Source organism: Mauremys mutica, chromosome 11 (assembly GCF_020497125.1).
Source record: "Mauremys mutica isolate MM-2020 ecotype Southern chromosome 11, ASM2049712v1, whole genome shotgun sequence".
Lineage (NCBI taxonomy): Eukaryota > Metazoa > Chordata > Testudines > Geoemydidae > Mauremys > Mauremys mutica.
The window spans coordinates 77,824,957-77,851,574 of record NC_059082.1 but is presented as its reverse complement, the minus strand read 5'-3'; the positions used below and the strand labels follow the sequence as shown (position 1 = coordinate 77,851,574).

Genomic DNA, 26,618 nt, shown 5'->3' with positions numbered 1-26,618 from the left:
TCCTCAAATCATGAAGGGGCAGTCAGGAGGTGGACTGCAGGCCAAATCCAGACCGCCAGATGCTTTTGAAAGGACCCAAAATCTTTTTATGTACGTATTATTATCATTATTGTTATTTTATTTATTATTATTATTATTATATTATTTATTATTATTTTCTCCAGTGTCTGGATCTTGACTATACCTTGACCAAGAAATTTGGAACTTGACAAAAAACAATTGACTACCCCTGATTTAAAGACTTCAAGTTACCGAGAATCCACCATTTACTCTAGTTCAAACCACCAACTGACCCGCGCCCCATGTTGCAGGGGAAGGCGAAAAAAGCCCAGGGTCTCTGCCAACTTGACCATGGGGAAAATTCCTTCCTTACCCCAAATAGGGTGATCAGTTAGACCCTGAGCATGTTGGTGAAACCTACCAGCCAGACCCCTGGAAATAATTCACTCTAGTAGCTCAGATCCCTCCCCACCTAGTGTCCCATCTTTGGGCCATTGGAGATATTTGCTGCTAGCCGTCGTGGATGGGCCACATGCCATTGTAGGCAGTGTCATCATACCGTCCCCTGCATAAACTTATCAAGCTCAGTCTTGGAAGGCAGCTCCCCTGGGGAGGCTGTTCCAGAACGGTCACTCCTCCGATGGTTAGAAACCTTCATTTAATTTCAAGCCTAAACTTGTTGATGGCCAGTTTATAGCCATTTGTTCTTTCGCCAACGTTGGCCCTTAAGTGAAATAACTCTTCTCCCTCCCTGGTGCCTATCCCCCTGGTGTATTTATACAGACCAGTCATAGCACCCCTCAGCCTTTGTTTGGTTAGGTTAAACAAACCGAGCTCCCTATGTCTGCTCTCAGAGTTCTCCATTCCTCTAACCATCCTAGTAGCCCTTCTCTGCATCTGTTCTAGATCATTCTCTCCCCGCTCCTCTCCTTCGGGGCAGGGAAAGTTACCTTTTCCAGGAGATCAATGCAAGCCTGCAGATCCATGCCAAAGTCAATGAACTCCCACACAATGCCCTCTCTCTTGTACTCCTCCTGCTCCAGCACAAACATGTGGTGGTTGAAGAACTGCTGCAGCTTCTCGTTGGTGAAGTTGATGCACAGCTGTTCAAAGCTGTTGAACTGCAGAGAGTAGGGAGGAAGCAATGCATTGAAACATCGCCCCAGAGGCTGCAAATACAACACAGCTGCTGGCAAGAAGCAAATTATCCACTCTCGGGGACATGTTCTGATCTCTGTTATTCCAGAGCCAGTCTAGAGCAACCCTACTGACTTCAGAGTTATTTCAGATTCCCTCTGTGGTGGAAATGAGATCAAAATTTGGCCTTAGGTAACTGAATGTCCGAACAACATGCACCTTTTTCCCCCTTAAGACAAAGCAGCCTGATTGCTGGGTTCCTGCTCATGGTTAACCCCCACGTGCGCTATGGTTGTTTTCTGCCAGGGTATCAACCTCTGTTTGGTGCCCGTGATGTAGTGACCCATCCCAATGGACGATGACTGACTATGCTGGCATGTTCACGGATACTGAGGGTAACATTTTGGAGGAGGGCAGGATGATAAGGAAATTGTGACGAACTGGGACTGTTCTTACTGTGGTCTTTGAATGCTGAGTGGAGAGGGTTGGCCTGGGAGGATGGTCTGCACTGGGGGATGGGAGACTGGCCTTGAGGGAGGATACCTGAGCATGTAACGTGAGAACCCAGGAAGGGGTTAGAGGCCAGGTGACACCTCTGGCTGGGAAGCTGAACAAAGGCCTGGGGGAGGAGACGCTGGGGGAGAGAGAGAGAGTTTTCAGGAGGTGGCTGGGGAATGGAGGGAAGCTCAGACAGGGGGGCTCTGATTCCCCAATGGGGCTGTGGTGCCCCTGGGACCCCAAGATGGACCTAATTGGGGAGGATCCTGTTGTCCGTGCCTGCAAGACCTGTCTTGGACTGTGTTACTGTCGTCTAAATAAACCTTCTGCTTTACTGGCTGGCTGAGAGTCATGGTGAATCGCAGGAAGCCGGGAGTGCAGGGCCTTATGCCCCCCCCCACACTCCGTGACAGAAATATTTTCACAAACAGAGGGGTCCCACTGCAGAGAGAGGGTCTCTTGCTTTGTGTACCTCAAAGATCTCAAAGCCAGCGATGTCCAGCACCCCGATGAAGAACTGTCTCTGCATCTTGGTGTCTAAGGTCTTGTTGATTCTGACCACCATCCACTTGAACATCTTGTCATAGACGGCCTTGCCCAGGGCGCCGATGGAGTTCTGGCACTGTTCCATGTTCTGCCCTTTCTGCACAAACTCATTGCCTACTTTCACCCGGGGCCGGGTGATGCCCTTCTGGAGCTCTCCAGAGTTGAGACCCATGAGGTGGGCAACTTTGTCAGCCACTGTTGAAGGACAAGAGGAACCTCGTTAATCTTCAAGGGAGGAAGAATGGTGCTTGGTCTCCAGTTTGTGTCGGTTAGCAAGGGGTTATGGGTTCTGCACTCTGGGGAGCACAGAGACTGTTTCACCACTACAGCACAGCATTTCACAAGGGGCGGGGAGGGGCCATTGTTTTGTCCCCGCACACACATTCGCCAGCGGAGCTGGCCAGCCATAATGGAGTTAAGGGAGTAGAGCCCAGTCAAGAAAGACGCAGCAGGGGGTGCTCTGCCTTTGTGCTCCGGGAGACATTCTGTCTGCCCGCTCCCCCAGGACTCCATACTAGCCACAATGCAGGGTAATGTCTTTGAGGAACAATCAAGCCTTTTTGCTGAATGCTCAGTCACTTGTCTAGGCCTGACACCCCTTTGGAGTGGTGAATGGCAGCTCCCGGTAGCACATCTGCTCACTTTAAAGATTCAGATGCAGTTGGTTGTTTAAGGTCATTTTTATCCTTTGGAAACATGCTCGGGTTTGGGCAGCTTTTCTGGGACATCAGTGAACTGGCTGAGTAAAACAATCTATTCTTGTGTCGGCTGTAGATTCCCTTGGCGTACTCAGTGCAATGACCTCCAACCTACCCTCCGTGGTGTCTACGTCCGCCTGCTCCTCTCTTGCCTTCTGCCTGAACTTCATGTTGCCAAAGTGCATGATGCCTCCAGTCAGCTTGTAAACTCCAAGCTTCTCTTCTGGCAAGAAGCCTAGAACATCAAAGGCCACCTGGACGCAGGGAAAGAGACCCACAGAAGGGAAATATAAACCTGCACCTTAAGCAGGAGGACTTCTCCTTCCTATAAACACCTAACGTCATTTCACAGCCCATCAAGATCAGCCCAGTGAGGTCCCTTCAGACTAGCTCTAGATAGCATTTCGGGGAAGTCATTTGGGACGGATCCTCAGCTGATGGACATCAGTGTAGCCTGATTCTCTTTAATCCACCACTTAACGCCAGCTGAGGATCTGCCCCCTCGGCAACAGTCATTTGAACAATCTCATGACATAAGGAGTTCAATCCAACGCATTCGCTGAGATTTTCTAAGCCTCCTTTTTAAAATTCAGGGGAGTGGGACATCAAGATCCCCTCAGAGGGCTCTGAGAATCTCAGCTGTTTCATTTAAAGGAGTGAAGCCTGTAAAACACCAAGCGCCACTAAAACAAAAAAAAAGATAATTTTCAAATTCAGACCGATTTCATCATTCTGTATCAAATAAACAAAGGGCTGGTTGGAATCCCCACACTGGGCAGAAACCTGAATCTCATGCAAACAAAGAGCCTGATGGAAGACAGAAGGAGCTGCTTCCATCTCTCATGTAACTCCACTGGCTCTGGTAGAGTCACACCAGAAAGGAATGTGGCTCAATAACACCTGACCTGTTGGAACCTTTATCAGCATTTCCTGAAATCCAGGTCACCAACCACAGTCTTCCAAGGGCAGTGACGGGATCTTGTCACCCGAAATTAGTCTGGCCAAAACACTGGTGAATTAATTGTAGGGAACAGCCCTACGGTAACAGCAAGGCGAGGGACTAGATGACCTAATTGGCCTTTTCCCGTCTCTGTCTTGTGAGTCTATCACAGAGCTGAACTTAAAACGGACTGTACAAAGATGTGAATCTGGTGGGAAAATTCAATGTTTCTGAGGACTATTCTATGCCTAAAGCTATTGCTCTAGCTAGCATCTCGTTTACAGTGAGGGAAGCTTTTCTAAAGGGTCATGTGGCACTATAACATCCGCAGCTGGAGACAGTTTGAACTCTGTGTAGCTGAAACAGTGCTTGTAATACCACCATCAGGAGCAAGGATTCCTAATAAGCCCTTTCCAAAGCCAGATTGCCCTTCAAGAAAATTGTATGAAAACAGTCATCAAAGAACATACATAGGCTCAAAACCTGCTAGCCTTCCACATGCAAGAAGTCCAATGAAACTATGCACGTGAGGGAGGTAAGCAGGCTTTACCCCATGATGTGCACCCAAGTTTACAGGCTTACAGGTGTTATGGCTAGAAAAGACCATTATAATTAGTCTAGTTTGATGTCTGTAATAATGCAGCTCATAGAATTTCACCCAGGACCTCCTGCATCAAGCCCAGAATTTCTGGTTGCTAGAGGATATCCTGTAGATAAACCCAATCTCTGAGTGATGAAGAATCTATTAGATCCCTAGGTAAGTTGCTGCAATAGTTAATTACTCTCACTATTAAGAAGTTGCCCCCTTATTTCTAGAGAGAACTGAGATCATGGAGGAGCCTCATGTTTAGCCAGACCTTTTTCCCCCGCACCCCCTTCATTTTTCCAGACTTACATCTGTGACAAGCAGCTCTTCCCCATCATCCATGTTGTCTACTGTAGTTACACCCTGACTTATCCAGTGGTAATGCTTGGAATCAGGCACCAAAAGCAAAGTTTCTGCAGAAGGAGGCAAACCAAGAGGTGATTACATGGTCTGATAGCAATGCCCTTACAAAGCAGTGCCTGCACTGGACCTATGAGTGGAGAAGGAAAACTCTTCAGTTGGGAAGAAGGAGTTTCATTTCCCGGGGATCCACTTCTAATGGAGCACTTTCTGAGAAACTTCCTTTAGAGCTGAGATTTTCAGACCATCTATGGGATGTGGACACCCCATTCCCATTAAAATTAATGAGAACTGGACACCCAAATCTCTTACGCAACATTGAAAACCTCAGCCTCAGTGTTTTTCCCATGTTTAGGGAAATCAGCAATCTCCATGCTCTAGCAATCCATCGCTTCAGTTTGCACCTGATGTTCATTACCTTAGAACCAAACCTGAGCAGATCAGCTGAGACCTTACATGGCACACCTTAGACCAGTCAGTTACAGGGTTTAAAGAAAGGGAAATACAACTTCCCCTTCATTCACTGGCCTGGTCTTCCTCCTCCTTAGCTGCTTCAGTAAGAAGTCGCTTTCTTGAGTCGACCTACTTTAACCACTGATAAACAAAGCTTTGGCAAATCGATTTCTCATCCTGGAAACAGAGGACATATCAGGGAAGCCTGAGTTAAGAAGAGTGAATATACACAGAAGTGCCATACCAATCAGGTCAGGCTTCTTCTTAGAGAGGATCTGGTAGAAGATGTGATAGCTTCTCTCAGCTGCCTGCTGGGAAATGACACGAGACTTCTCTAGGAGATCTGAAATATAAAGGGGATCATTGGTAAACCCAGGCCTGTGTTAAGATTGCAGACATAGGTAAAAGATATAGGGTGAAATCCTGGCTCCATTGATGTCAATGGAGCCAGAATTTCATGTACAGTAAGTATCCTTTGGAAGCAAATTCCTTCTCCATTCACTCTATCCAGCATTACTGTAACAATAAGTATAATATTTTGCACTCCTAGAGCATCCTTCAGCTGAGGATCTCAAAGAACTTTATAAGCTTCACAACATTCCCAGTTAGATCCGTTTTATTATAATTATTTTCCAAATGGGTGAAACAGAGGCAAGAGATGAAGTCACTTATCCAGGGTCATAAGTCAATGGTGGGTCCAAGGAAGCCAGGATTTCTGATTCTCAGAGCCCCGCTCTAATCTCCAGATACACAACTGCCCCGAAGCTCTTTCCATTTCAAAGGATGTTATGAAAAGTCGATTTATTGCATATATGATTAAACTACTCAGCATCTCTGAGATGCTCTTCCTCTCTAAAATGAGCCATAGAAAAGACTCCCTGTGCCCTGTCATCATGCCCCATGCCTATGTGCATTGGCCCAACGGTGCTGTTTGTCACTGCCATGAAGGAGACTTACGTTTGATTCTGGTCTCTTACTCTCTTGGTCACACCAGCTGAGGCTGCAACTTGCAAATGATGCCGAGGCAGGAAATTCAGCCATTTGCAAAGAAGTTGGGGGAAGGAGCTCCTTCCATTGCTCAACAGCCAGTTAGGCTGCAGTTCTGATTGATTCAGAGGAAATCTACACCTCCTTGTCCAAAAAAAGAGGTGAATGCAACCTATGACCTCCAGACAGGACTGCAAACCAGGGACCAGTTGAAAGTGGCAGATATAAAGAATCCCCCAGGAAAAAAAACCCAACAGTCCATATGTTTCCTCTCTCTCTTTCTTCTGCCCTCTCAAAGTCCTTAGCCAGGAAACACACCGGGGTCTCTATGTATTGAGAGCAGGGATATGTGGTTCTAAGTTTGGTTTTAAATGCATGTGTGCAAACAAAGAACAATGCACGTTCCTAGAAAGCTATTTTTAGAATCCTAAGTATACCACAGTCATGCCATTGTCCTGATGATGATGAATACAAGTAACTGTAGCAGGTCTTTTCACCAGAGACCAGATTCTGGTTTTGTTTACACCACTGCAAATCAATCAAGTTAATGGAATTAACTCCAGCTTTGCCCTGGTGTAGAAGATGGCCATACAATATAGACCCTGACCCATAGGCCACTGATGTCAATGGGAGTTTTCCCACTCATTCCCATGGCCTTTGGATGAGACCCAAGGGGCAGTAAATGACAACTTGCATGTGGCTACTTACAGCTCTCAATGTCAGCCCCAGCCAGCTTGCCCGTGGTACCGAAGTGAATTCGGATAAATTTGCCCTGGATAAGAAAATGAAAGAGGAGGCCGTTTGTTGCGATATCTGCCTAAAAACAAGGAGGAGCTGAGAGATTCTGAGGGCTCATAGGGGCTGTGCAGCAGGGGCAAATGTGCAAGTCAGTGAGAAGCGTTCACAGCTCAAATCTATAAAAATGCCTTTGTTCTTGGATATTTTAGTATAGCTTAAAGAAACTGTCCTATTGTTACAGCATGAGGCAAGGCTGTGTAGTGCAAACGACAGAAGAATGGGAGCCAGGAACACTCTCACGCACCTGCTATGAGACTTTGACAAAGCTCTTTGGTCCTGATTCAGGAAAGTATTTTAGCATATACCCCACTGACTTCCAGGGGGACGCAAGCACGTGCTTTAGGGATTTCCTGAATCAAAAAATCTTTATGCCTTGATTTCCCAACCAGTTAGAAGGGATGAATGATACTCACTTACTTCACTGAGATGTTCTGTGGGTTCATTTGCTAACATTTGCAAAGCATTTTGAATTTGATCTATAAGCCCAAAGGGTCACTCATACAGTGGATCATTAATATGAATGTGTATTTCTTACTGTACATAAGAACGGCTAAACTGGGTCAGACTAAAGGTCCATCTAGCCCAGTATCCTGTCTTCTGACAGTGGCTGATGCCAGGTGCCCCAGAGGGAATGAACAGAACAGGGAATCATCCAGTGATCCATCCCCTGTCGCTCATTCCCAGCTTCTGGCAATGTTTGATTTTCTATTTTTGTGTCTGTTTTAGTGAACCTGGATGCAGTGAAGCTTGATTTGGAATGTTAGCAAATGCAGGGTAATTAATGCTTGCATGGTCTTTGGGAAATGCAGAGTGCTAAATACATCCTTCTTATTTGCATTACTCCTAGAGCGGCTTCTTCCTCTGTGAAGGCTTTCGGGTTGCATCATTGACATAACCCCCCCACCCCCACCCAACGAAACTGAAGTCAGGAGAGAGGCTGGTACTTACAAAACGCGAGGAATTGTTGTTCCTGGTAGTTTTGGCATTTCCAAAAGCCTCCAGGACAGGATTAGCCTGGATGATTTGATCTTCCAGGGACCCCTGCACAAGAAAAAGCAGATTGTTTTGGGGAAGTTCTGTGGCCTGTGTTATACAGGAGGTCGCACTAGATGGTCACAGTGGTCTCTTCTGGCCTCGGAATCTAAACACAAAAGACTTTGGGGTTTGGTTGCAAACATTTCCTGCGGCTCTTTAAAGAATAGTTTCTCCCAAGGGAAGCCGGATGACTGTTGTGACAGTGCGCCCACGTTCCTGCGTCTTACCTTCCCATCAAGAGCCTGCTTGCCCGTGCTGCCGATGTTGGCAAAGTACTGAATGACCTTTTTCGTGTTCTCAGTCTTGCCGGCACCGGATTCTCCGCTAAGTAAAACAAACGAGAGAAACAAGGTGTCGGTAAAAAGAAACAAGCAAAAGGTAAGACATGATCTGTCTGTGTCAGGAGAGAAATAACATTGCTTCTACTGCGTGTGTTTGCAGGCACGAGTCCTTTCTGGGGTGGACAGCCCTTCCCAAGAACGAGTGGGGAAAGATTGAAGGCAGTTGCCCTGGGGAAAGACATCTGTGACGTGAACGGTCACCGGGGCCGATTCTGCTTTCCCTCGCACCGGGGCAAAATTGGAGTAACTTCATTAAAGTCAAGAATAGGGGAGGGGTGTAAGGCCAGTGTAAGCGAGAGGAGAATCAGGCCCACCGTTGATACTTCCAGAAGAGTCATCAGGAGGAGTTTCACATTTATGCGAAATCGGCATCATTGCCCTGCAGTTTTACAACACATGGCCCATACTGTGCGCTGGCAGCGGCCTGTGTCTGTAACGGGGTTCCAGCCTTTACAGCCCGGGGAAGTAGCTTGAGGAGGCAGAGGGAAGATCTAGGGCCACCCAAGAGCACTGTTCCTTTAAGGGTCTGAGACCTGGAGCCTTGTGGAGTGGGGGTGGGAGGGAGCAAAGCTCCCCGCTCTCGCAGACAGGGGCTTGGAGTTATTAGACCCACCTGGGAAGGATCAAGAGCCTGATTATTTGACTGGGTGGGTGACTCAGAAAAAGGCTGCAAGCCCAGTCAAGGAGGAACTGCTGAGCTTGAAAGGGAGAACTCAGAGGCATAGAGCCCCAGGAAGGAGGGCTGTGGAACCCTGCATCTAAAAGGGAAGCTGGTTAATCTGATAAATTAGCTCAAGGTTTTTGTGTGTGTGTGTGTGTGTGTGTGTGTGTGTGAGATATCGTTCTTGAAGACACTGGGTAGAAGTGTATTATTCTCAGAACTCAGAGGGAAACTGAGGCAGGGTGCCTGCAGGACCACTCCAGGCCATGAGAGGGCAATCTGGGGTATCACTTATCTACAGTGTCCATGCTGGGAAGCCGGGGATCATCCCAGTTTGCTGCATTCTATCCTGGACACCGCAGAGAGACTGAGCTCACCGATCTGTGCATGGGAAGGGGGCAGACTGGGGGGGAGCGGGGGAATGTGCATCTTGCCTCCACTAAACCTGCAGAGGATCAGCAGAAAAATTAACAGGGCCCGCAAGGGTGCATCAAGGGAACAGTCCCTACATTCTGCCCCCCGCTTCCAAGCCCAAGGATGGCATTTGCAGCTGGTTCTCGCAGAGGGCACGCAAGTGTGGGGAAAGGCTCCTGTCTCCCTTGCTCCCCACACACCCAAGGACAATCGGGGCTTTAGGCCGTGACAGTCAAGAACAGAACCGGGGCATCCTGACTGCCAGCCCTTGCTCTAACCACCGGGCAGCTTTCCCTCCCAGACTTTAATTCCACCTCTTCTCCCTGCGCCCTGTTCCCCTCTCGCTCAGCGGAGATGACCAGCTGAAGACTCCCAAGGAATACTTACGTAATCAGCATAGACTGGTTTTCACGGTCTGTGGGGGAACAACAAACAGGACAAGGCCAGGGTTAACGAGGGTCTCCAGAATCCCCTAGGAACAAAGCACCAGCCCTGCAGGGCGTGCACTGTCTGGGCTTGGGGATACTGCCCTTGGTCCCTGCCCCTCTGCCCCCAGACGCGCCCTTCCTCTTTCATCCACACAGGGAAGCCTAACCCCTGGGTGTTGTCAAGGAAGGGGTAAGTGCCATCTTCAGAACATGCTCTGCAGGAGCCCTTCCATGGGGGGGCTCTGTGGCATCAGAGCCCTGGATTCGGGGGGAGGGAGGGATCTAGCTAGTCTCTCCCCTCCCAAAACTTCACGTGAAGCCCAACTTGGCAGCAACTTTCACTGCTGGGGGAAGCTCACCCCGCCCCAGAGGGATCTCCGGGGGCAGCCGTGGTTGGGATGAACAAGGAGAGAGGCTCCGGGGGAGTAGGGAAGCCAGTTTGCCCTTCGCACTCACCCTGGAGCATGTCGTGGTAGGCATTGTCAGAGATGGAGAAGAGATGAGGAGGCATCTCAGTACGCTTCCTGCCCTTGTACATCTGGGCCACCCGGGCTCCGTAGATTGGCAGCCACTTGTAGGGGTTGATGGTCACGCAGAACAAACCAGAGTACGTCTGGAGGGTGAGAAAGAGAAGAGAAACCAGCCAGCATGAGGAAAACCAGTTTGCTCTGGGCACAATGGGAAGCACAGAGCTAGTTTCTCAGCCTCAGGTGATACTTCAGGTCTCTCTAACACCTGACACTCATCTAGCACCTTGCACTCAGGGATCTCCAAGGGCTTTACAAACATGAATTAGTGCTTCCAACACCCGTAGGGCAGCGTCATTCATTGTCCCTGTTTTACAGATGGGGAAACTGAGGCCCAGAGCAGTGAATTAGCTTGGCTGATTTCATGCAGAGGCAGAGCAAGGGTAAGAATCCAGGCTGCCTGACATGCCGACATCTGCTTTAAGCAGGTGAGAGCCAAGCAGGCCTGGAGGAGGGTTTGAATGGGGTGGAATTCAGAAAGAAGAAAGTGCCTCCAGATTTACACTGACGTAACTCAGGTCTGGATCTGGGCCTCTGAACTGGCATCAGTGACTATTTCTGACCCACTAGTGCCTGGCACTGACATGTTCATCGCCACATGCTACTCGGCTGTCCGCTGCGAGCCTTCCACTTACATAGATCCTCATGTGGCTGTAACGCTGCCGCAGGTTGTCTAAGACGCTGGCCTCGTTCAGGAAGGTCATGTTGGCCATGTCGCTGACCTGGTAGAACTTCGGTGGGTTCATCTGCTGGATATCGTCCTTCTTCACGGTGAGGGTCTGGCCGGGTGTGGGGGTTAGGGAAGCAATATGTAAGTGGGGTCAATCTGCATTGAATCGCCATCAGAATATTTGAGCCAGAGTTCGAGGTAACTGGAAATGGGAAGTAGAGCCATATCCCCTATGGCCTCTGGGTTCAGTCCTGCCTCTTTCAATAGCCACTGAAAGGTGTTAGGCCAGTGAGCACCCCTCAGACGCTATGTGAGATGGGTTTGATGGTCTCCATGGACACCCAGCCATATCTCAACCCCTCCTGCACTCATTGTCAACAGCACCATGTTGGCAGGCTCTGCAGGGAGGGCCCAGGCTTGACTGGCCCATGGACACTGAATTTCCAGCCCTAGCGTGGCTCAGGCCAGGTCAGGCTGACGGCACGTCAGCAGGGCAGGGAGGCGGGCACATGGATGGCTGCTCGCCATGCCATGCCCGCTCTGGGGATAGCAGGCTTCCCTCGCTTGGGCTGCCAATCCAGCACGGGGACATTCTAATCAGACCAAACCCCGGAGGCTTTGTGTGGAAGATGCTCGGACTGTTAACGAGCGTCCTTCCCATGAAACGATGGGCAGAAAGAGCTGCAAAGCAAACAGCAAAGCTCTCCTTCAAGCCCGGCCAGGCAGCCACTGCCACTTTCAGCCTGCCGGAGGCTAGAGGCTTCAGACGAACAATGTTTTGATCCTGCAAAGCTTTACTCATGTGAGTAATCCTTATTAGCACCACTTGGCTTCAGGCCTGATCTTATGTGGTCAGTTAACTCCTGGGCCTGGTTCCTTCCCCCTCTCGCCAGAGACTACAATGGATTTCCATTGATTTTAAGCCTCTGCCTCATAGAGGGAGGAGGGAGAAACCAGGCCCTGAAATCTAGAGGCTTACACTGGCGATGCAGCTGCAGGGTTAGGACAGTGACCCAGCGGGAACTGCTGTCATTCTCACATCCAACTCACAGAGCCGACCGTACCTGGTTGGTCACCGTCTTCACAACGACTTGGTCGCCCTTGTCAGACTGGATCTCCCCGGCAACGAAACCCTCCTTCTCATCCTTCACCCAGCACGACTTCTTGATGTCATAGGGCTTGTTCATGGCCTCCAGCTTCTCCTTCTCGGGAGGGTTCAGGAACGGCATGGGGTCAATGTCATCCCCGCACTCGCCCTTGTAGCCACCAGGCATCTTGGCTTCGGGTCAGGAAGAGGGTGAAACCGGAAGGAAAAGAGATGGGGAGCAGTGCTTCCTGCAAGGCTGTGAAAAGGGGGAGAACAGAGAATCTGGCAAGGAGCACAGTGGGGAATCCTGGGGCCCTATTCTGTCCCCCACAGGCTACAGTAACCCCCTGTGAATTCAATAGGGCCCCATCACAGCACATAACGAGAGACTGGGATGCCCCAGACGGGAGGATTGTTACCAAGAGGGAGGCTAGAAAGTGAGAGGTGATTTCTCCCACACCCCCTAAACCTTGTAAGCCCCAATGGTGTCTACACTGCAATGAAAAACGTGCAGCTCGCCTGTGCCAGCTGACTCGGGCTTGTGGGGCTCGGGGGCTAAGGAAGGGATTGTTTAATTGTGGTGTAGACGTTCCGGCTTGGGTTGGAGCCCAGGCTCTAGGACTGTGGGAGGTGGGAGGGTCCCATAGCTCGAGTTGTAGCCCGAGCCCAAACGTGTGCACTGCAATTAAACAGGCTCTTAGCCGGAGCCACACGAGCCAGAGTCAGCTGGCATGGGCCAGCCATGGGGGCACAGGCGCCAACTTTTTTCTGTGACTGTGGGAGCTTGTGCACCCGCCCCTGCCCTGACTCCACCCCTGCCCCAAAGTCCCCACCCTAACTCCGCCCCTCCCTGCCCCATTGGACCCCTCCCCAAATCCCCACGCTGGCCCCGCCTCCTCCCCCAAGCGCACCGCGTTCCCCCTCGTCTCCCCTCCCTCCCAGGCTTGCCCCGCAAAACAGCTGTTTTGCAGCGCAAGCGCTGGGAGGGAGGGGGGAGAAGCAGGGCGTGGCGGTGCACTCAGGGGAGGAGGCGGAGCGGAGGCGAGCTGGGGCAGGGCGGGGAGCTGCCGGTGGGTGCAGAGCATCCACCAATTTTTCCCCGTGGGTGCTCATGGAGTTGGCACCTATGCGTGGGTGTCTAACTGCAGTGTAGACGTTCCCCAAGAGCCCCTGGCCTGTGGCAAGGGGAGAATTCCCCGGTGCAGGCCATGCATAGGGCCACCAAGAATGCTTGCAAGCCCCAAATCTGGTGGCATGTTGGGGCAGATCTGGGGGCAGGCAGTGTCAGTGGCATCTCCATAATGCTGAGCACTACAGAGACTCTGTGTGGGCTCTGGGCTGCGGAACGGCCCATCAGCAGCCAGAAATCAGACCCCAAAGCTTCCCTCCCTTACCGCAGGGAACGCACTAGCCCTAGCAGCACAGTCCAGGATGTGAGCAGCTGAAAGGCTGGTCTGTGCCTTCCGGGTTGTTCCTCCAGGAGACATCACAGACCTGACCCCTGATGCTCTTGTCATTAAAGACTAAGAGCCAAGCGTTACTCTCTGTTCCACCACTGCAGCTCCCTTGACTCCCTGGGGCGGCGGGTGCGTAACCCAGAACAGTGTTTCACTGCAATATTGAGCTGTGGTGTCGCAGCAGAAGTAGCTGCCTGGTTAGACACGCCAGTCTTGGCTGACGGGGAGGAATCCCAAGGGGAAGGGCAGCTGACTCTGTTTGCCAGCTGTTGCTCCATTTAGAAGATGCTGCTTGGGCCGCAGCCTGTTGCTGTCTCAGAATAGATTGGCACTAAGCAGAGAGAGATCTTGGTTGGGGTCCCTCTGGGGATCTCAATTTCCCCGATGCCCACTCAAGATCTTGAGGGTCTAAAAAAACCCAAGATGCAGTACTGCTCCTCCAGGCACTGGAAGCAATAAGGGAAGCTATGGGGGCCAAATGAGTTCCTGGTGTAACGCCACTGATTTCAGTGGATGAATTTCACCCACAGAGCGAAGGAAGAATTTTCCTCTGTATACCTCACCTGCTGGTCAAGCAGGCAGAGATAAAGGAGGTTCAGCGAGGGAGGATCAGCAAACATTTTCCTTTGCGCTCTGTGTAGCTAAATCCATGGACCCTGCTGTGTTTTGACTATTATTATTCCCAGGTTTGCAAGAGTTATTTAGAGCCGGATTCTGCTCTCCCTTTGCCGCACCCGACTCCATCGGCAACCCCCCTGCAATCAACAGACTCACTAGTGAACTAAGGTAACATTACACATGAATAAAGGCAGGGGAGCAGAACTTGGACCCTGGATCTTTAAAGCATATTAGTAACCGATTAGATTGCAAGGTACATTACACTAGACCCCCACTAAACATACGCGCATGTAAATACAAATAGCACAACCTTCAGTCATCCAGTGCCCTTAGCTGGGGCTCTCAAAGCCCTTTACAGAATTCAATTCAGTAAGCGTCACTATCCCTGGGAGACAGTATTTTACAGATGGGGAAACTGAGGAATGGCTGAAATCTTCAAAAGTGTCCATCAATTTGGGGTTGCCTTGGTTTCTGAGAGGCCAACATGAGGCATCTAAAATCTGATATTTCTGGCCGCCTGCCTTTCTACCTGAAGCTCCTCTGAAATCAGCCCCTGGGTGTCTTATTTTGGGACCCGAAGCCGGGGGCATTTTTGAAAAAGGGTGCAAAGGTCTTGCCAAAGGTCACATGATAAGTGGTGCAGCCGGCCCAGGAGCCCTGATACACCCCTCTCCAGTCTAGCCACTGAATAACACACCCCACTGATGTCTTAAATTAAGTCAATTGTTAAAAACCAAGTACAGTGCAAGGAGGTTCCTTTAACTGTTCTAATGTATTTGATCAAACTGCCTCTCTAAAGGCCTGCTCCAAAGGAATCTCATTATCGTCAACGGGTTTGCAGAGCAGGCTCTCGCTTGTTAAAATTCTGAGGCTTAGTTTTCCAAGGCTTCCGTTGATGTAACAACTATAATATAAAACTATCTGTGAGTTCAAAGTCTCTCTGGCATAAAACACAATGAAAACAAATCCATGCTGGGTAAGTTAGAGGGGTAGCTATTGCTTCTTATAGCCTGACATTATTCCCTCCCCCGTCTCCACTTTCAATTCCTGCCCAGTGCGGCTGCATGAATCACAGCAGATCTCCCCAACACACCTCTTCCCGACCGTCACACATAGCAAGTACCTACCACCGAGAGTGCTGGAAGACGTTGCATGTTTACAAGGGGCTGGCCAGCTTCTCTTATACCCACCCAAAGGGCCTGAGCCAGCAGTTCCTTTAAAAAAAATAACCGCATTAATAAGACACAAGCTCAGCTGGCCACACCATTGCAAACCTGATTGGCCAACGCTCATGTCCCGCAGGAGAGATCAATTAATGCCCTGTTTCTTGGGGAATTCTCCTTCCCTTTCTTCTCCTTATAGGGTATCTTACGAACTCAACTGCATGAGTCCAGGGACCAGGGGCTGAAATAGAACAGCTGCCTAATGAATTTTTTTCCTTCAAAGGCACAACTTCAGCCGTCTCTTTCCTGCCAGGTGACGGGTAAGAATTTCACCAGTGAGGGTAGCTGATCAGTGAAAAGCAGGAGTCCGGCTCAATGGTACTTGGAGTGCCAGCTGTGCCCCTACTTCTCAAGTGGCACTATCAGTTTTGACCCAATTAAGCTTCCACGTGAAAATAGTTTTTAGTCCTTACATTTGTGATGAAAAACTTGTGCATCTGAGCTGTCTGCCTGAGTCTGCAGGCAGACAAACAATGGCATCTATTGTGGAGTTGCAACTGCTTACGCCAGGACTGAATTTCACCCAACTGCTCTAGGAGGTGGCAAGTTTGACAACTGCCCCCAGTCATATTGCAGTGGCATGTTGACTCTGAAGTCTAATGATGACCACTTCAATGTCAACTTTGCTACCTCCTGCACTGCTGTGTGTTTCAATAGAAGCATCTGATGACTCTTGTGGGTGGAGCATGAGTAGTATCCCCCGTCAAGGGGTTGTGTGTTTACTTAGGTGAATATGCCAAGGAGTGAGTTTGCTGGCAGCAATGTTTACAGAAACAGCAAATTTGAGGCAAATATTAGGGAAATGGAGAAAGCAAATTTTGAATTTGCAGTGGTGAGTATTCACATTGAAAATCTGATTCATCCAGTCAGGGAAAGAAATGGTACCACATGATCTGTATGTCCAGTCAGAATGAGCTAATCCATCTTGACTTTTGAATATTGAGTGGTTGTGATGAACTGCTCACGAACGAACTACAGAGTGTGACGTATTTGCTGAGCGTATTCGGTGAATAATTTCAAACGATGAATTGATGAGTGGAAGTTATAAGTGACTCCTGAACAATCTGTCTAGAGAGTGCGAGAGAGGTGAAATTCATTAGATAAATTACGGACTGTGAATTATTCATCCTGATCTATTAGACATAAAAGTCTGTATTATCCATGGGTGCGAGCTAGGTGGCACAAAAATATTCACACCTCCCCCATGAGGTTATAAGCCAAGCTGGTTAATCATAAACAGGCACAAGCTCATCCAACCAAGAGGCCAGAATCAGCAAACATTTAGGGCCAAATCCAGCTCCCATGAAAATTGGCAGAATAATGTTATCAATGATCCAAAATTCTGACTTAGGGCTGCAGTCCCTACTCAGACAAAACGCCTTTGAAGACAGTGGGCATTTTGGTTCTCTAATGGCTGCAGGATCAGGCCCTGAAATATGACCGTGGGCCTCTGGGCACTAGTGAAATATGAGTACAAATAATAATTAATAATAAATACCACCTGAGCTAAAGGAGAATGGCCATTACTTCTTAGCAGTATAGGGCCTATGTCACAGAGTTGAGCTGTTCAGATTTTACCCAGCAGAGGGTGCGCGCACACGCACACACACACACACACTCTCTCTCTCTCATTACATTTTATAAACTCCATTATAATGACCCTGGCTGTAATGGACCAACTTTTCCACTCACTTATTGTTATTATTTATATATTATAGAAAAAGTATTTTTTTAATGGCGCATTACAGAAAATAAAAGACATGGGCCCTGCCCTGAGCACTCTAAATAATACCACCCTACACCACTCAAAATGAGTGACTTTGGAGGCAGGTGAAAGGTACTGATGTCAAATGGGAGAGAGGGAGGATGTCCAGTGGTTAGAGCACTAGCCTAGGACATGGGGGACGTGGGCTCAAGTGCCTGTTCTCTCACAGACTTTCCTATCTGCCCAATGGGGAGAATAGCACGGCCCTACCTCCCTAGGGTGTTGTGAGGCTAAATCCATCGGAGCTGGTGTGCTGCCCAGCTGTTACGGTGATGGGCAAAAGATCCTCGCGGCAGCGAGTCACGCAGCTCTGGTCAGCTTGCGCTAAGGGGCGAAAAACGGCAGTGCAGACGTTCCACTCCGAGCCAAGAGACCCAACCCTCCCTGGGTTTCAGAGCCTGGGCTCCAGCCCGAGCGGGAATGTCTATGTTGCTGGTTTTAGCCCTGTCAGTTGCCCCAGGCTCTGAAGCTTGCTGATGCGGCAGGTTTTTTGCAATGGAGACATGTCCCTAGGGTACAAAGCCCTATAAGATAGAGTACTTCTTCCTGCAGCCGCCAGCCCGCAACGAGTAAGGGAAAGGAGAAGATAGGAGAACAGCAAGTCCCAGTGGGCCAAAAGAACGTTTGACTGATTTACGGTCTCAGCCTGCGCACAGCAGGGCGTTGCTGTTCAAGCCAGCCTGTCCTGGCAAGCCCTGGGGTAACCGGGAGCTGCCTTTCAGATGCTGCCTGTTACATTCACTGGGGTGCAGCAAACTGACATAGGGTGGATGCTGCTTTGGGGGGTTGTTCGCATCGGGAAAGGCAAACCCTGCACGTGGTTATGTTAAGAGCTGACCCGAGAGACTCTAAGATGTTTGTTGCATTTATTAATCATTAAATAATAATAATAATAATAATAACGCTGATCCTCCGGCTAAATGTGTTCGCTTCATTCTCAGCTGTTGTCTGCTGGCCGCCGCGGGGAGGCTTGTTGGCTTCCCCTGAGGACGGTAGGGTAACGCCTGTGCTGAAGAGGCAAACATCCCCGACTCGAACCAAACAAGGGCAAAGAGCTCTTTGCCCAGCACCCTGGGACTGCTCCTGTGAGGCGCTGAGCACTTTCAAACCCCACTAGGGGTGCAATTAGGGGCCCAATCCTAACGAGCCCAGGACTCCAGCCAGCTCTAGCCCTAACCTTAACCTGGGGCCCCCAGCCAGCTGCAATCCTGACCTCAGCCCGGGGCCCAAAGCTGGCCCCAGTCCTAGCCCGAGCTTGGCACCCTCTGCAACCTCCAGACTGAACCATAGCCCAGTGCCAGGGCTCAATCAATATTTGTACTTGCATAACTGACGCGGCAAGCCCAGAGGTGCCGGGGCTATGAACTGCCAAGCCCAGAGGTGCCGGGGCTATGAACTGCCAAGCCCAGAGGTGCCGGGGCTATGAGCTTGGGCCCAAGACCCTCCAGTGGCCCCAACCTTAACTAGACCCGCCGACAGGAATTCCGGGCCCCAGGGGGGACGGGGGCGGAAGTGAAGAATCCGTCACTTCCAGGACCGCCTGTCACTCCCAGGCACGCGCGACTGCTCCGGGCCCCGCGGGCCGGCACGATTGGCCAGCGCAGACATGTGCGCCTAGGAGCCCTGCAGCCCTCCTGGGCTGTTTAAAAGGGCCTGGGGCTCCCGGCTGCCGCCCCAATTGCCTCCTTTGCCGCTCCTCTCCCGTCAGCGGGCCTGACCTTAACCCATTCACCAGGGTCACCTACTGGCTTCAATCCTTACCCTGATCCAGGGCCACTACCCAGCCTCACACTGAAGTGTGTGGCCCGTATGTCATGTTATCTGTTATCATGCATTGCTTAGGAGTGTGTGGTAGGTAGTGGAGGTGTTTTTCTCAGGCAATGAATGGGATCATCCATTAGGGTTATATGGGCCTCTCTCACATTTGTTTGTCAGATCAGCCTTTGGTTTATCTCCGTACTGTGTTGTCCTATACACTTTTGGTTAGTTCTTCCAGGTGCAGTTATGAAAACAGGAAAGAAAAGGAGACTGTGGGGGCGGGGGGCAGGAATCTTTAGCATTCCCACCCTGATGGTCTAACCGTTCCCTTAGTCATTTCTCAGGGAGGTGTGGACCTCAACCTCAGGACATGTCTTAGGCTGCATCTACACTACCACCCCCTGCGTGACATAAGTTAGACCGACCTAAGCACCGGTTTGGACAGCACTACGGTGGCAGGAGCGCTTCTCCAGCTGACATGGCTACTGGCCGCTGCTCATTGGGGGTGGATTCATTCAATCGGCGGGAGAGCTGTCTCCCATTGCCTGAGAGCAGCTATACTAGAGTGTAGCCATATGCTCTAGTGTCGCCATAGCCTCAGTTGGGGCGGATGGGGTGAAGGAGGCAGAATCTACACTCGGATCCCTTGGTTCACTCCATGCTAGAAGCAAATCAGAGAGCTATCAAACAAATAAACACACATTTAAATCAGCTGTGAGTCACGGTGTTCCGGAAGGGAGGGGTCTGGCTGGATTCTCAGCTGAGCTGCTCTTCCAGCAAGTGGCAAGGTGGGGGTGCCCAAGGGCTACACTGGTGCAAAGAAGAACTATTCAATAAGCTCATCCAAAGAGGCTCAGCAGGCCATGCACATCAAAGATCCTACCCAAATGTGAAGAGACATCAGAGCAGCCAAGTGGCAGCGTGGATACAGCACAAGGAATGTAATTACCATTGCCCCGAAACCTCATTACTAAAGCAGCGTGTGTGAGATAGGAAATGCTGAAACAGACATTGATATTATCCTCATGCTTAGCACAGAATTAGCTTTAATCAACAGCTGCTAGGAATAGGTAGAGGAGACATATCCAACCAGGACCGGCTCTAGGCACCAACAAACCAAGCACATGCTTGGGGTGGCACAATTCCAGGGGTTTTTTGTTTGTTTGTTTGTTTTGCTTGGGGCGGCAAAAAACCTAGAGCCAGCCCTGTGTCCAACCTTCTGCTTGTGTCTTTTTAGAAGGCCTTGGAGAGTTTTCAGCATCTCCTGAATATTAATGTTAACCACAAGAAAGCCCCTTCCACCCATCTCCAGTAACTTCCTAGCCTGGGCTGCAATTTTTCAAAAACTCCTAAGGGAGTTAGGTGCCCAATTCCCATTGACTTTCAGGCCCCTTTGAAAATCCTTGTCCTTATTTATTTAATATTTAGTTTATGGCAGCATCCAAAGGTCTTGATCAGAATCAGCGACCGGCTGTGTTAGACTCTGCACACACAGTCCCTGCCTCGAAGAGTTGACTATTTATGGGTACATTGACACTGCAGATGGAGGTTTAATTTCCAAATTGAGCAGACATACCCATGCTAGGTCTGATTGAGCGAGCACACTAAAAATAGAGTGTAGGTGCATGAGAACTAGCCACCCTGAGTATGGTCCCATCTGAGCCACTAGCTATGTGCCATTGCTCATGCCATCATGGCTACATGTGGAGCATGCTTGCGTGATCAGATTTAGCACAAGAATGTCCACTCAATCTGGAAATTACACCTCCAGCTCCAGTGAGGACATTCTCTAAGAGCTAAGTATTGCCTATGTAACACTGACAGAGCAGGGTTGTCAGCAGGCAAGATTGAACCAGAGACCTCAGGAGCTTAGTGCATGAGCCTCTATCACATGAGCTGAAAGCCTGCTGGCTGTTAGCTAAGACTGTAGAGCAAACTCATTAATCACTCACTAAGTGGTCTCAGTGCCACTAGCTAGGACAGAACACCACACCCAGATGGTGTGTGGGTTACACATGGCTTTACGCTCTGTCCACCCTCCCTGAAGGCAGGGCCGGCTTTAGGAAGTGCGGGGCCCGATTCGAACAGTTTCGACGGGGCCCCGGCAGGGACGACTAAAAAAAATACGTGGGGCTTGTACTCACCGAGTGGTGCTCCTAGTCTTCGGCGGTGGGTCCTTCACTCGCTCTGGGTCTTCAGAAGCACTGAAGGACCTGCCGCCGAAGACCCGGAGCGAGTGAAGGACCTGCCGCCGAAGACCTGGAGCGCTGCCGGGTGAGTAAAAAATTAGAAAGGCGCCTCTAGCCAGGGAAGGGATTCTCAGCCACTTGCACCCCCCTCTCGCGGTGGCCCTGCCACTGGGCGTGGGGCCCTCTTAGGCGGGGTCCCAATTCAGGGGAATTGGTGGAATTGGCCTAAAGCCGGCCCTGCCTGAAGGAAATGGGTTTGCACAGGGTGTTGGCATACAATTTAGCCCTTGACCACTCATGTCTGCACCCGTCAAACCAGTGGCAAGCAACCGCTTCAGCTCACTGGAAGTATGGCACAGCTCCACTCTGCTCCCTGTGAAAGTCATGTCAAAACTGCCATTGACTTCAGTGGTTCAAGAGTAGGCCCTACACACAGCGTTGTGCTCCTGGCACAGGACAAATCTTTGTAAAAGGCTTCAACCTACTCCAAAGAGAAAGATTCTTCATGGCCTCAAATATAACACTATTGGTATTTAGGGAGTGGAAGGGGACCAGGCATTCGTGTGCATCTACTGAAATTGCACATTGAATCCCTGACAGTAAAGTGGCATTTTCAGGGATTTTGTTAGGTTGCCAGACTTCTGAAATCCGCGATTTTGGACGTTTTCTGATATTTTCATGGGTTTTTCCCTCCCATGTGAATTAAAATATTTTCCTTTAGTTTAATGAGTGATTTATTCCCTTGGAATTTGAATGTTTTGGGGGAGAAAGGTTGTGTGGGATGTTCACAGATGTTTAAATCATTTCTCTGTTCCTCCCCCTGGCCCATTTATGGGATTCCCCCTGTAAATCTGAGACAGCCCATCAATGGCTTGTGCTTTTTCCCTCAGCTGCACATAGTTCTGCTTGTTTCAACACATCCAAGTATTCATGGCACAGAAAAGATCCTGAGACTAAACTAGAGCTGAATATTACTGGATCCTGCTATTTAATTCCTTTAGAAAACAAACTCTTAAGCTTCAAGGAGTTCAGTGATTACACTTCGGCAGTTCAATAAATCAGTGTCCTGTAATAACTCTAATAATTAGCTGTGTCTGATGTTATCTTTATATAATAATATACCAAACAGTTACTCTGATCCCCTCCGAGATGGCAGAAAGGATGAAGCTTAAGAGGATAAAATTAGTTCCTTAATGTTCAATCTAGTGTGGAATGACAGTTCTTCCAGGACTGCACTGGCTTTCTAAGATGTACATTTATATTGCCTGGCTAACGGACATTAGCAGCTGCATTTGGCAAGCGCTAAAGGCCTCCTACCACTTCCATTCAAGCTGGCGTTAGAACTTCTCAGGCTCAATTAGCCTGTCAGTTGCATGCATGCAGCTCCCATTGGCTTTGGCCTGCGCAACTGATGAGATAATCAGGCCCCTGTCCTACATTTCTGAGTGAATACTCTCATTCTTGGCAGAAAAGAGACAGTTAGAGACACTTGGCCTAAAGCCTCGTGCCTTGAAAAAAACACACAAAGGGACAGATTCTCCTCTTCATATATTCTTGTGTACGTTATTATTGTTATGTGCATTATTGTTATATTTTGTCAGCTGCATTGAGAGCCCTGCGCCAGCTTTAGCTGGGACGAAGCATAAAAATGGAATCGCAGAAAGCAATAGCTGATCGTGTAGAGTTGTTGGTATTCACTACATGTAACGTAACCCGTCAAATGCCACCGGAGATTTTTCATTCAGCTTCAGTTTCATCTGTTCTTCTCCTTCGTAGTCAGGGCTTTCAGGTTGGAGCATTTATTGTCCAAATTGTTTGGGGAGAGGGTTTAAGTCCATAGCCACGCAGATGAAAAGTTTTAAACAATTTTGGCGGTGATTTTGATCGCCTCCTACTGTGCGTACACCCCTGGCCATGAGCCCACCCCAAAGAGAGCTCACTGGGACGGAAAAGACAGTCTTGTGATTGAGGCACTGGACTCAGGAAATTGAGGTTCAGTGCTCAGCTCTGCCACAGACTGCCTGAGTGACCTTGGGCAAGTCTCTTAATCTTCCTGGTGCCTCAATCCCCCATCAGTAAAATGGGATAACAGCACTTCCTTTCTCCTAGCTTTCCTCTGACCTGTTTATATAGATGGTGAGCTGTTTGGAGCCAGCGCTATCTCTTCCTAGGTGTTTATATGGGGCCTAGCACAATAGGGCGCTAGGTGTCAGAAATCAGGGCCTGCAACAGAGCTAGTCTCCAGGCAATCCATGGCTTGCAGCAGGCTGTCTGATCAGCTGGAGGGGCCAACAAAGCAGCTCTGAAGCCAGCAGCAGCTTGCTATCTGTTCAGTGTTCATGTACACTATTGTCACTACTTTTGTCTCTACCTGAGACCCCACCTTGCCCGTTATCCTGCTTGCTCTAGGGGACTCCAGCTTGACCGTTGGCCGTGGTACCCAGTGCCTGACTCCAGTCTCCAGCTCTGACCCAACCCCCTGGTTTCTGATGCTCGGTTCCTGACGCCTTCTCTAACCCTTAGACCTGATGCTCGCACTCACCACTAGGCTAGACTGCCCACTTCCAGGTCGCCTGACACTAGGTGCTACAGGAGTAATAATAGTAGGTGAAATGAAGTTGAAGGCCGGGGATGTGAAGGCCACCATTTGTGTGATTCTTCGGCTGACTGGGGAGTTAGTAGGGACTAGTAAATTAGCATTGTTAACCAGAACATCTTTACTGATAAACCCACATACAATACGTTCAGTTTACAGGCCTGATCCTGCCACCCTGGCTCTCATTCACAGCCCAGCTGAGGCCAATGGGGCTACTCCTGTGCATAAGGGTGGAGAGGGCTCATCGTTTCCCCTGCCCTCCCTAGCAACAGAACTGAAATGCGGCTGCAGCTGTCCCAACAGCAAAGCACTCATCTCGGCATCTGATTCATCACTTTGTGACTGGCGTATCTCTTGGCTTGGGTCCCCGAGTGCGTCATCCGTACCAAGGGGAACCACGGCACTCGGTGACTTCTTCTGCATTTGCCTCTTTTATCAGAGCTGAACGCTTTCCCCTCACATGCACGTTGTCACGCTGCTTGGCAAATTGTGGGGCCTTTTTAGGAGTCTGCTTCCTAAGCCAGGGTTGTGAGTTCAGTCCTTGAGGGGGCCATTTAGGGATCTAGGGCAAAAATCTGGGGATTGGTCCTGCTTTGAGCAGGGGGTTGGACTAGATGACCTCCTGAGGTCCCTTCCAGCCCTGATATTCTCTGATTCTAAGCATATGTACAGCATCTAGGGCAAGATACCCAATTTGAAGGCAGAGGATGGCTAGCTTTGTAGGACTCCCTCTCTTCCCCAGGTGAGGTTTCATTTTGCAGAAGAATCGCTCTGAACACCTGCTCCAGAGAACAACCTCACACGGCGATGCCAGGGCAACAATTGCATGACTTGTCCGACCCCACTGCAGGGATCCTGCATGTTGACGTCTTTCACCAGTAGCATCTTTCATTGCATGCAGCAACGTCAGGAAGCCTATTAAAAAGACATGAAAAGATGGAGGGGGCGGGGAGGGGGGAAGCAGACTTTTATCTTCGGGCTTAAAAACGATGTTTTCAAAGCTGTTGTCAGTGTTGATCTAACCAGTCTTCAGTACTGGTGTATGAATGCCTGACAAAAAGCTGGCAGGGAAAAAAAAACCTGCTGTACAATTGAGCTATTTCCTCTGAGATGCAAGAAATGAACAAAGCGATATATATTTTCTCTTCCGTCTGATCAGATCCACCTGCTTGGGACACAGAAACCCCGGCACCAGGGTAGAGTTCTCGCTTTTGCGCACCTGTCAAGATGGGGGTTTTCAGCATGAGCACACATGACTGAGCTAAAGGGCCACTGTCTTGTCGATTTCTGGTTTTATCTTTCTTACTTTCCATTAGTTGTGATACCCTCCGATTAAGTTTGAAAATAAAACATCTCTATCGATCTTGCCCTTTCCCATTTGGCAAATATTGATCTTCCCCACGTTCTCCACAGAGGCTGAAATTAACCCGGCTCTTTTTATTCCTGCTTCTGGGCTTGACATTCAACACTATGGGCAATGATGCGGTCCGAGAATTAAGCAAAGCTCGGGGGGAGGATAGGGGGGTGCTTTATTTAGTGAACTTGGGCGCGCTGTCTTGCTTGCTCTCTTTTTCTGTGCTGGCAGTCATGGAGCACTACACAGGATGGGTCTGGTTGTGCCTGGCAGGTGTGCAGGAAAAGGAAAGGCACCAGGAGAAAGAGGAGCGCAGAATAACAATAAGCTTCCTCACGGCCTCTTCACTTATTCACATTGTAAAGCCTCATTTCCTGCCAAGAGAAAGTCAGAGTCTTCAAGGCTAAAGGAGCCATTTCCCAGTGCCCACCTCTGTTACTTGTCATGAGAAAGTAGCATCCGTTTAACTTAAGGCGTGAGTTTAAACCCATTTAGTTAAACTAGTGGAAAAGATTGTGTGGACCCTCCTATCTCCCTGTAAACCAGACATATTGCGGGTTAGCTTGCACCAGTTGGGAACTGACTGAAGCTAAACCATGACGAGCCACTCTGAAACCAAAATAAAAGAGTCCACATCGTACTTTGCACCAGTTTGAGTAAATCTGATTAAAAACTAATTTAAGTTACATTAGTGCTATTTTCTCATGGAGCCAAGGCTAAACGAAAGACAGAGTGCAACCACTTGACATGTAACACTCATGTTATGGAAAGTGCCGTGGGATCTTTAATGTCCACAAAGAGCAGGCTTCCATTTTGAAGGGCTCATCTGAAAGACCCCCCCAGTGCAGTAACCTGCTTAGATCTTGTTTCATCTGCCTGGGGAGGAACGGCTAAAATGACTCTTCCTGGGATTTGAACCTGTGATTCCAGGCAGTCTTAATATGCTGTACATGAGCACATATAGGTAGTCCCTGTGGTTTACAGATGTTTCCTTGAAAAGGTTCTCAGTGTATGTAATTAACTGGACACGTGGGGCCAAATTCTGCTCCTGATTACACCCCTGCAAACCCCAAGACCCTTACTCCCAGGAGGGTCTAGTCTTCTGACTGAAAGCAAGCCCCAGGCATCCTGCCCAACTTACTGAGAAGAGCTCTGTAGTTCCAAAGCTTGTCTCTTTCCCCAACACGAGATATTACCTCACCCACCTTGTCTCTCATCCCCTGGGACCAACATGGCTCAATGAACTTCTCGCTCCCAGGAAAAGATGTTATGTGATTTTAAAGTAGATTTTAATTAAATATTTTAAACTCCCAGCTGAGTCCCATACGCATTTAGCAAACACTGGTCTTTTTGCCCCTTGTGTGTTTCGTGATTCAGCTGAAGTTAACATGAATGTTCTCTGTCTGTAACAACCTCCTGCATCGTGGATGGCTGTCACCTCTGGCCAGTGCTGGGGATCAGCTTGCTGCTCCTGTACACCAAGCAGAGGGAA

At 49.4% G+C, this 26,618-nt stretch overlaps 1 protein-coding gene across 1 annotated transcript in view; it reads right to left on the bottom strand.

The window, feature by feature from the left end:
* The window catches only part of LOC123343713 (myosin-16), a 51,073-nt gene extending 35,669 nt beyond the window's left edge, over nt 1-15,404 (bottom strand). Inside the window, exons 1-13 of the mRNA XM_044978994.1 lie at nt 15,369-15,404; nt 12,144-12,422; nt 11,045-11,188; nt 10,339-10,495; nt 9,842-9,869; nt 8,266-8,362; nt 7,952-8,044; nt 6,914-6,977; nt 5,463-5,561; nt 4,715-4,818; nt 2,995-3,133; nt 2,108-2,376; nt 951-1,121 (exon numbers count right to left, since the gene is read on the bottom strand). Of these exons, the coding sequence (XP_044834929.1) occupies nt 951-1,121; nt 2,108-2,376; nt 2,995-3,133; nt 4,715-4,818; nt 5,463-5,561; nt 6,914-6,977; nt 7,952-8,044; nt 8,266-8,362; nt 9,842-9,869; nt 10,339-10,495; nt 11,045-11,188; nt 12,144-12,353 (1,575 nt within the window). The 5' untranslated portion in view covers nt 12,354-12,422; nt 15,369-15,404. The remainder of the gene's footprint in view (nt 1-950; nt 1,122-2,107; nt 2,377-2,994; nt 3,134-4,714; nt 4,819-5,462; nt 5,562-6,913; nt 6,978-7,951; nt 8,045-8,265; nt 8,363-9,841; nt 9,870-10,338; nt 10,496-11,044; nt 11,189-12,143; nt 12,423-15,368) is intronic.
* Nucleotides 15,405-26,618: the final 11,214 nt, after the last annotated feature.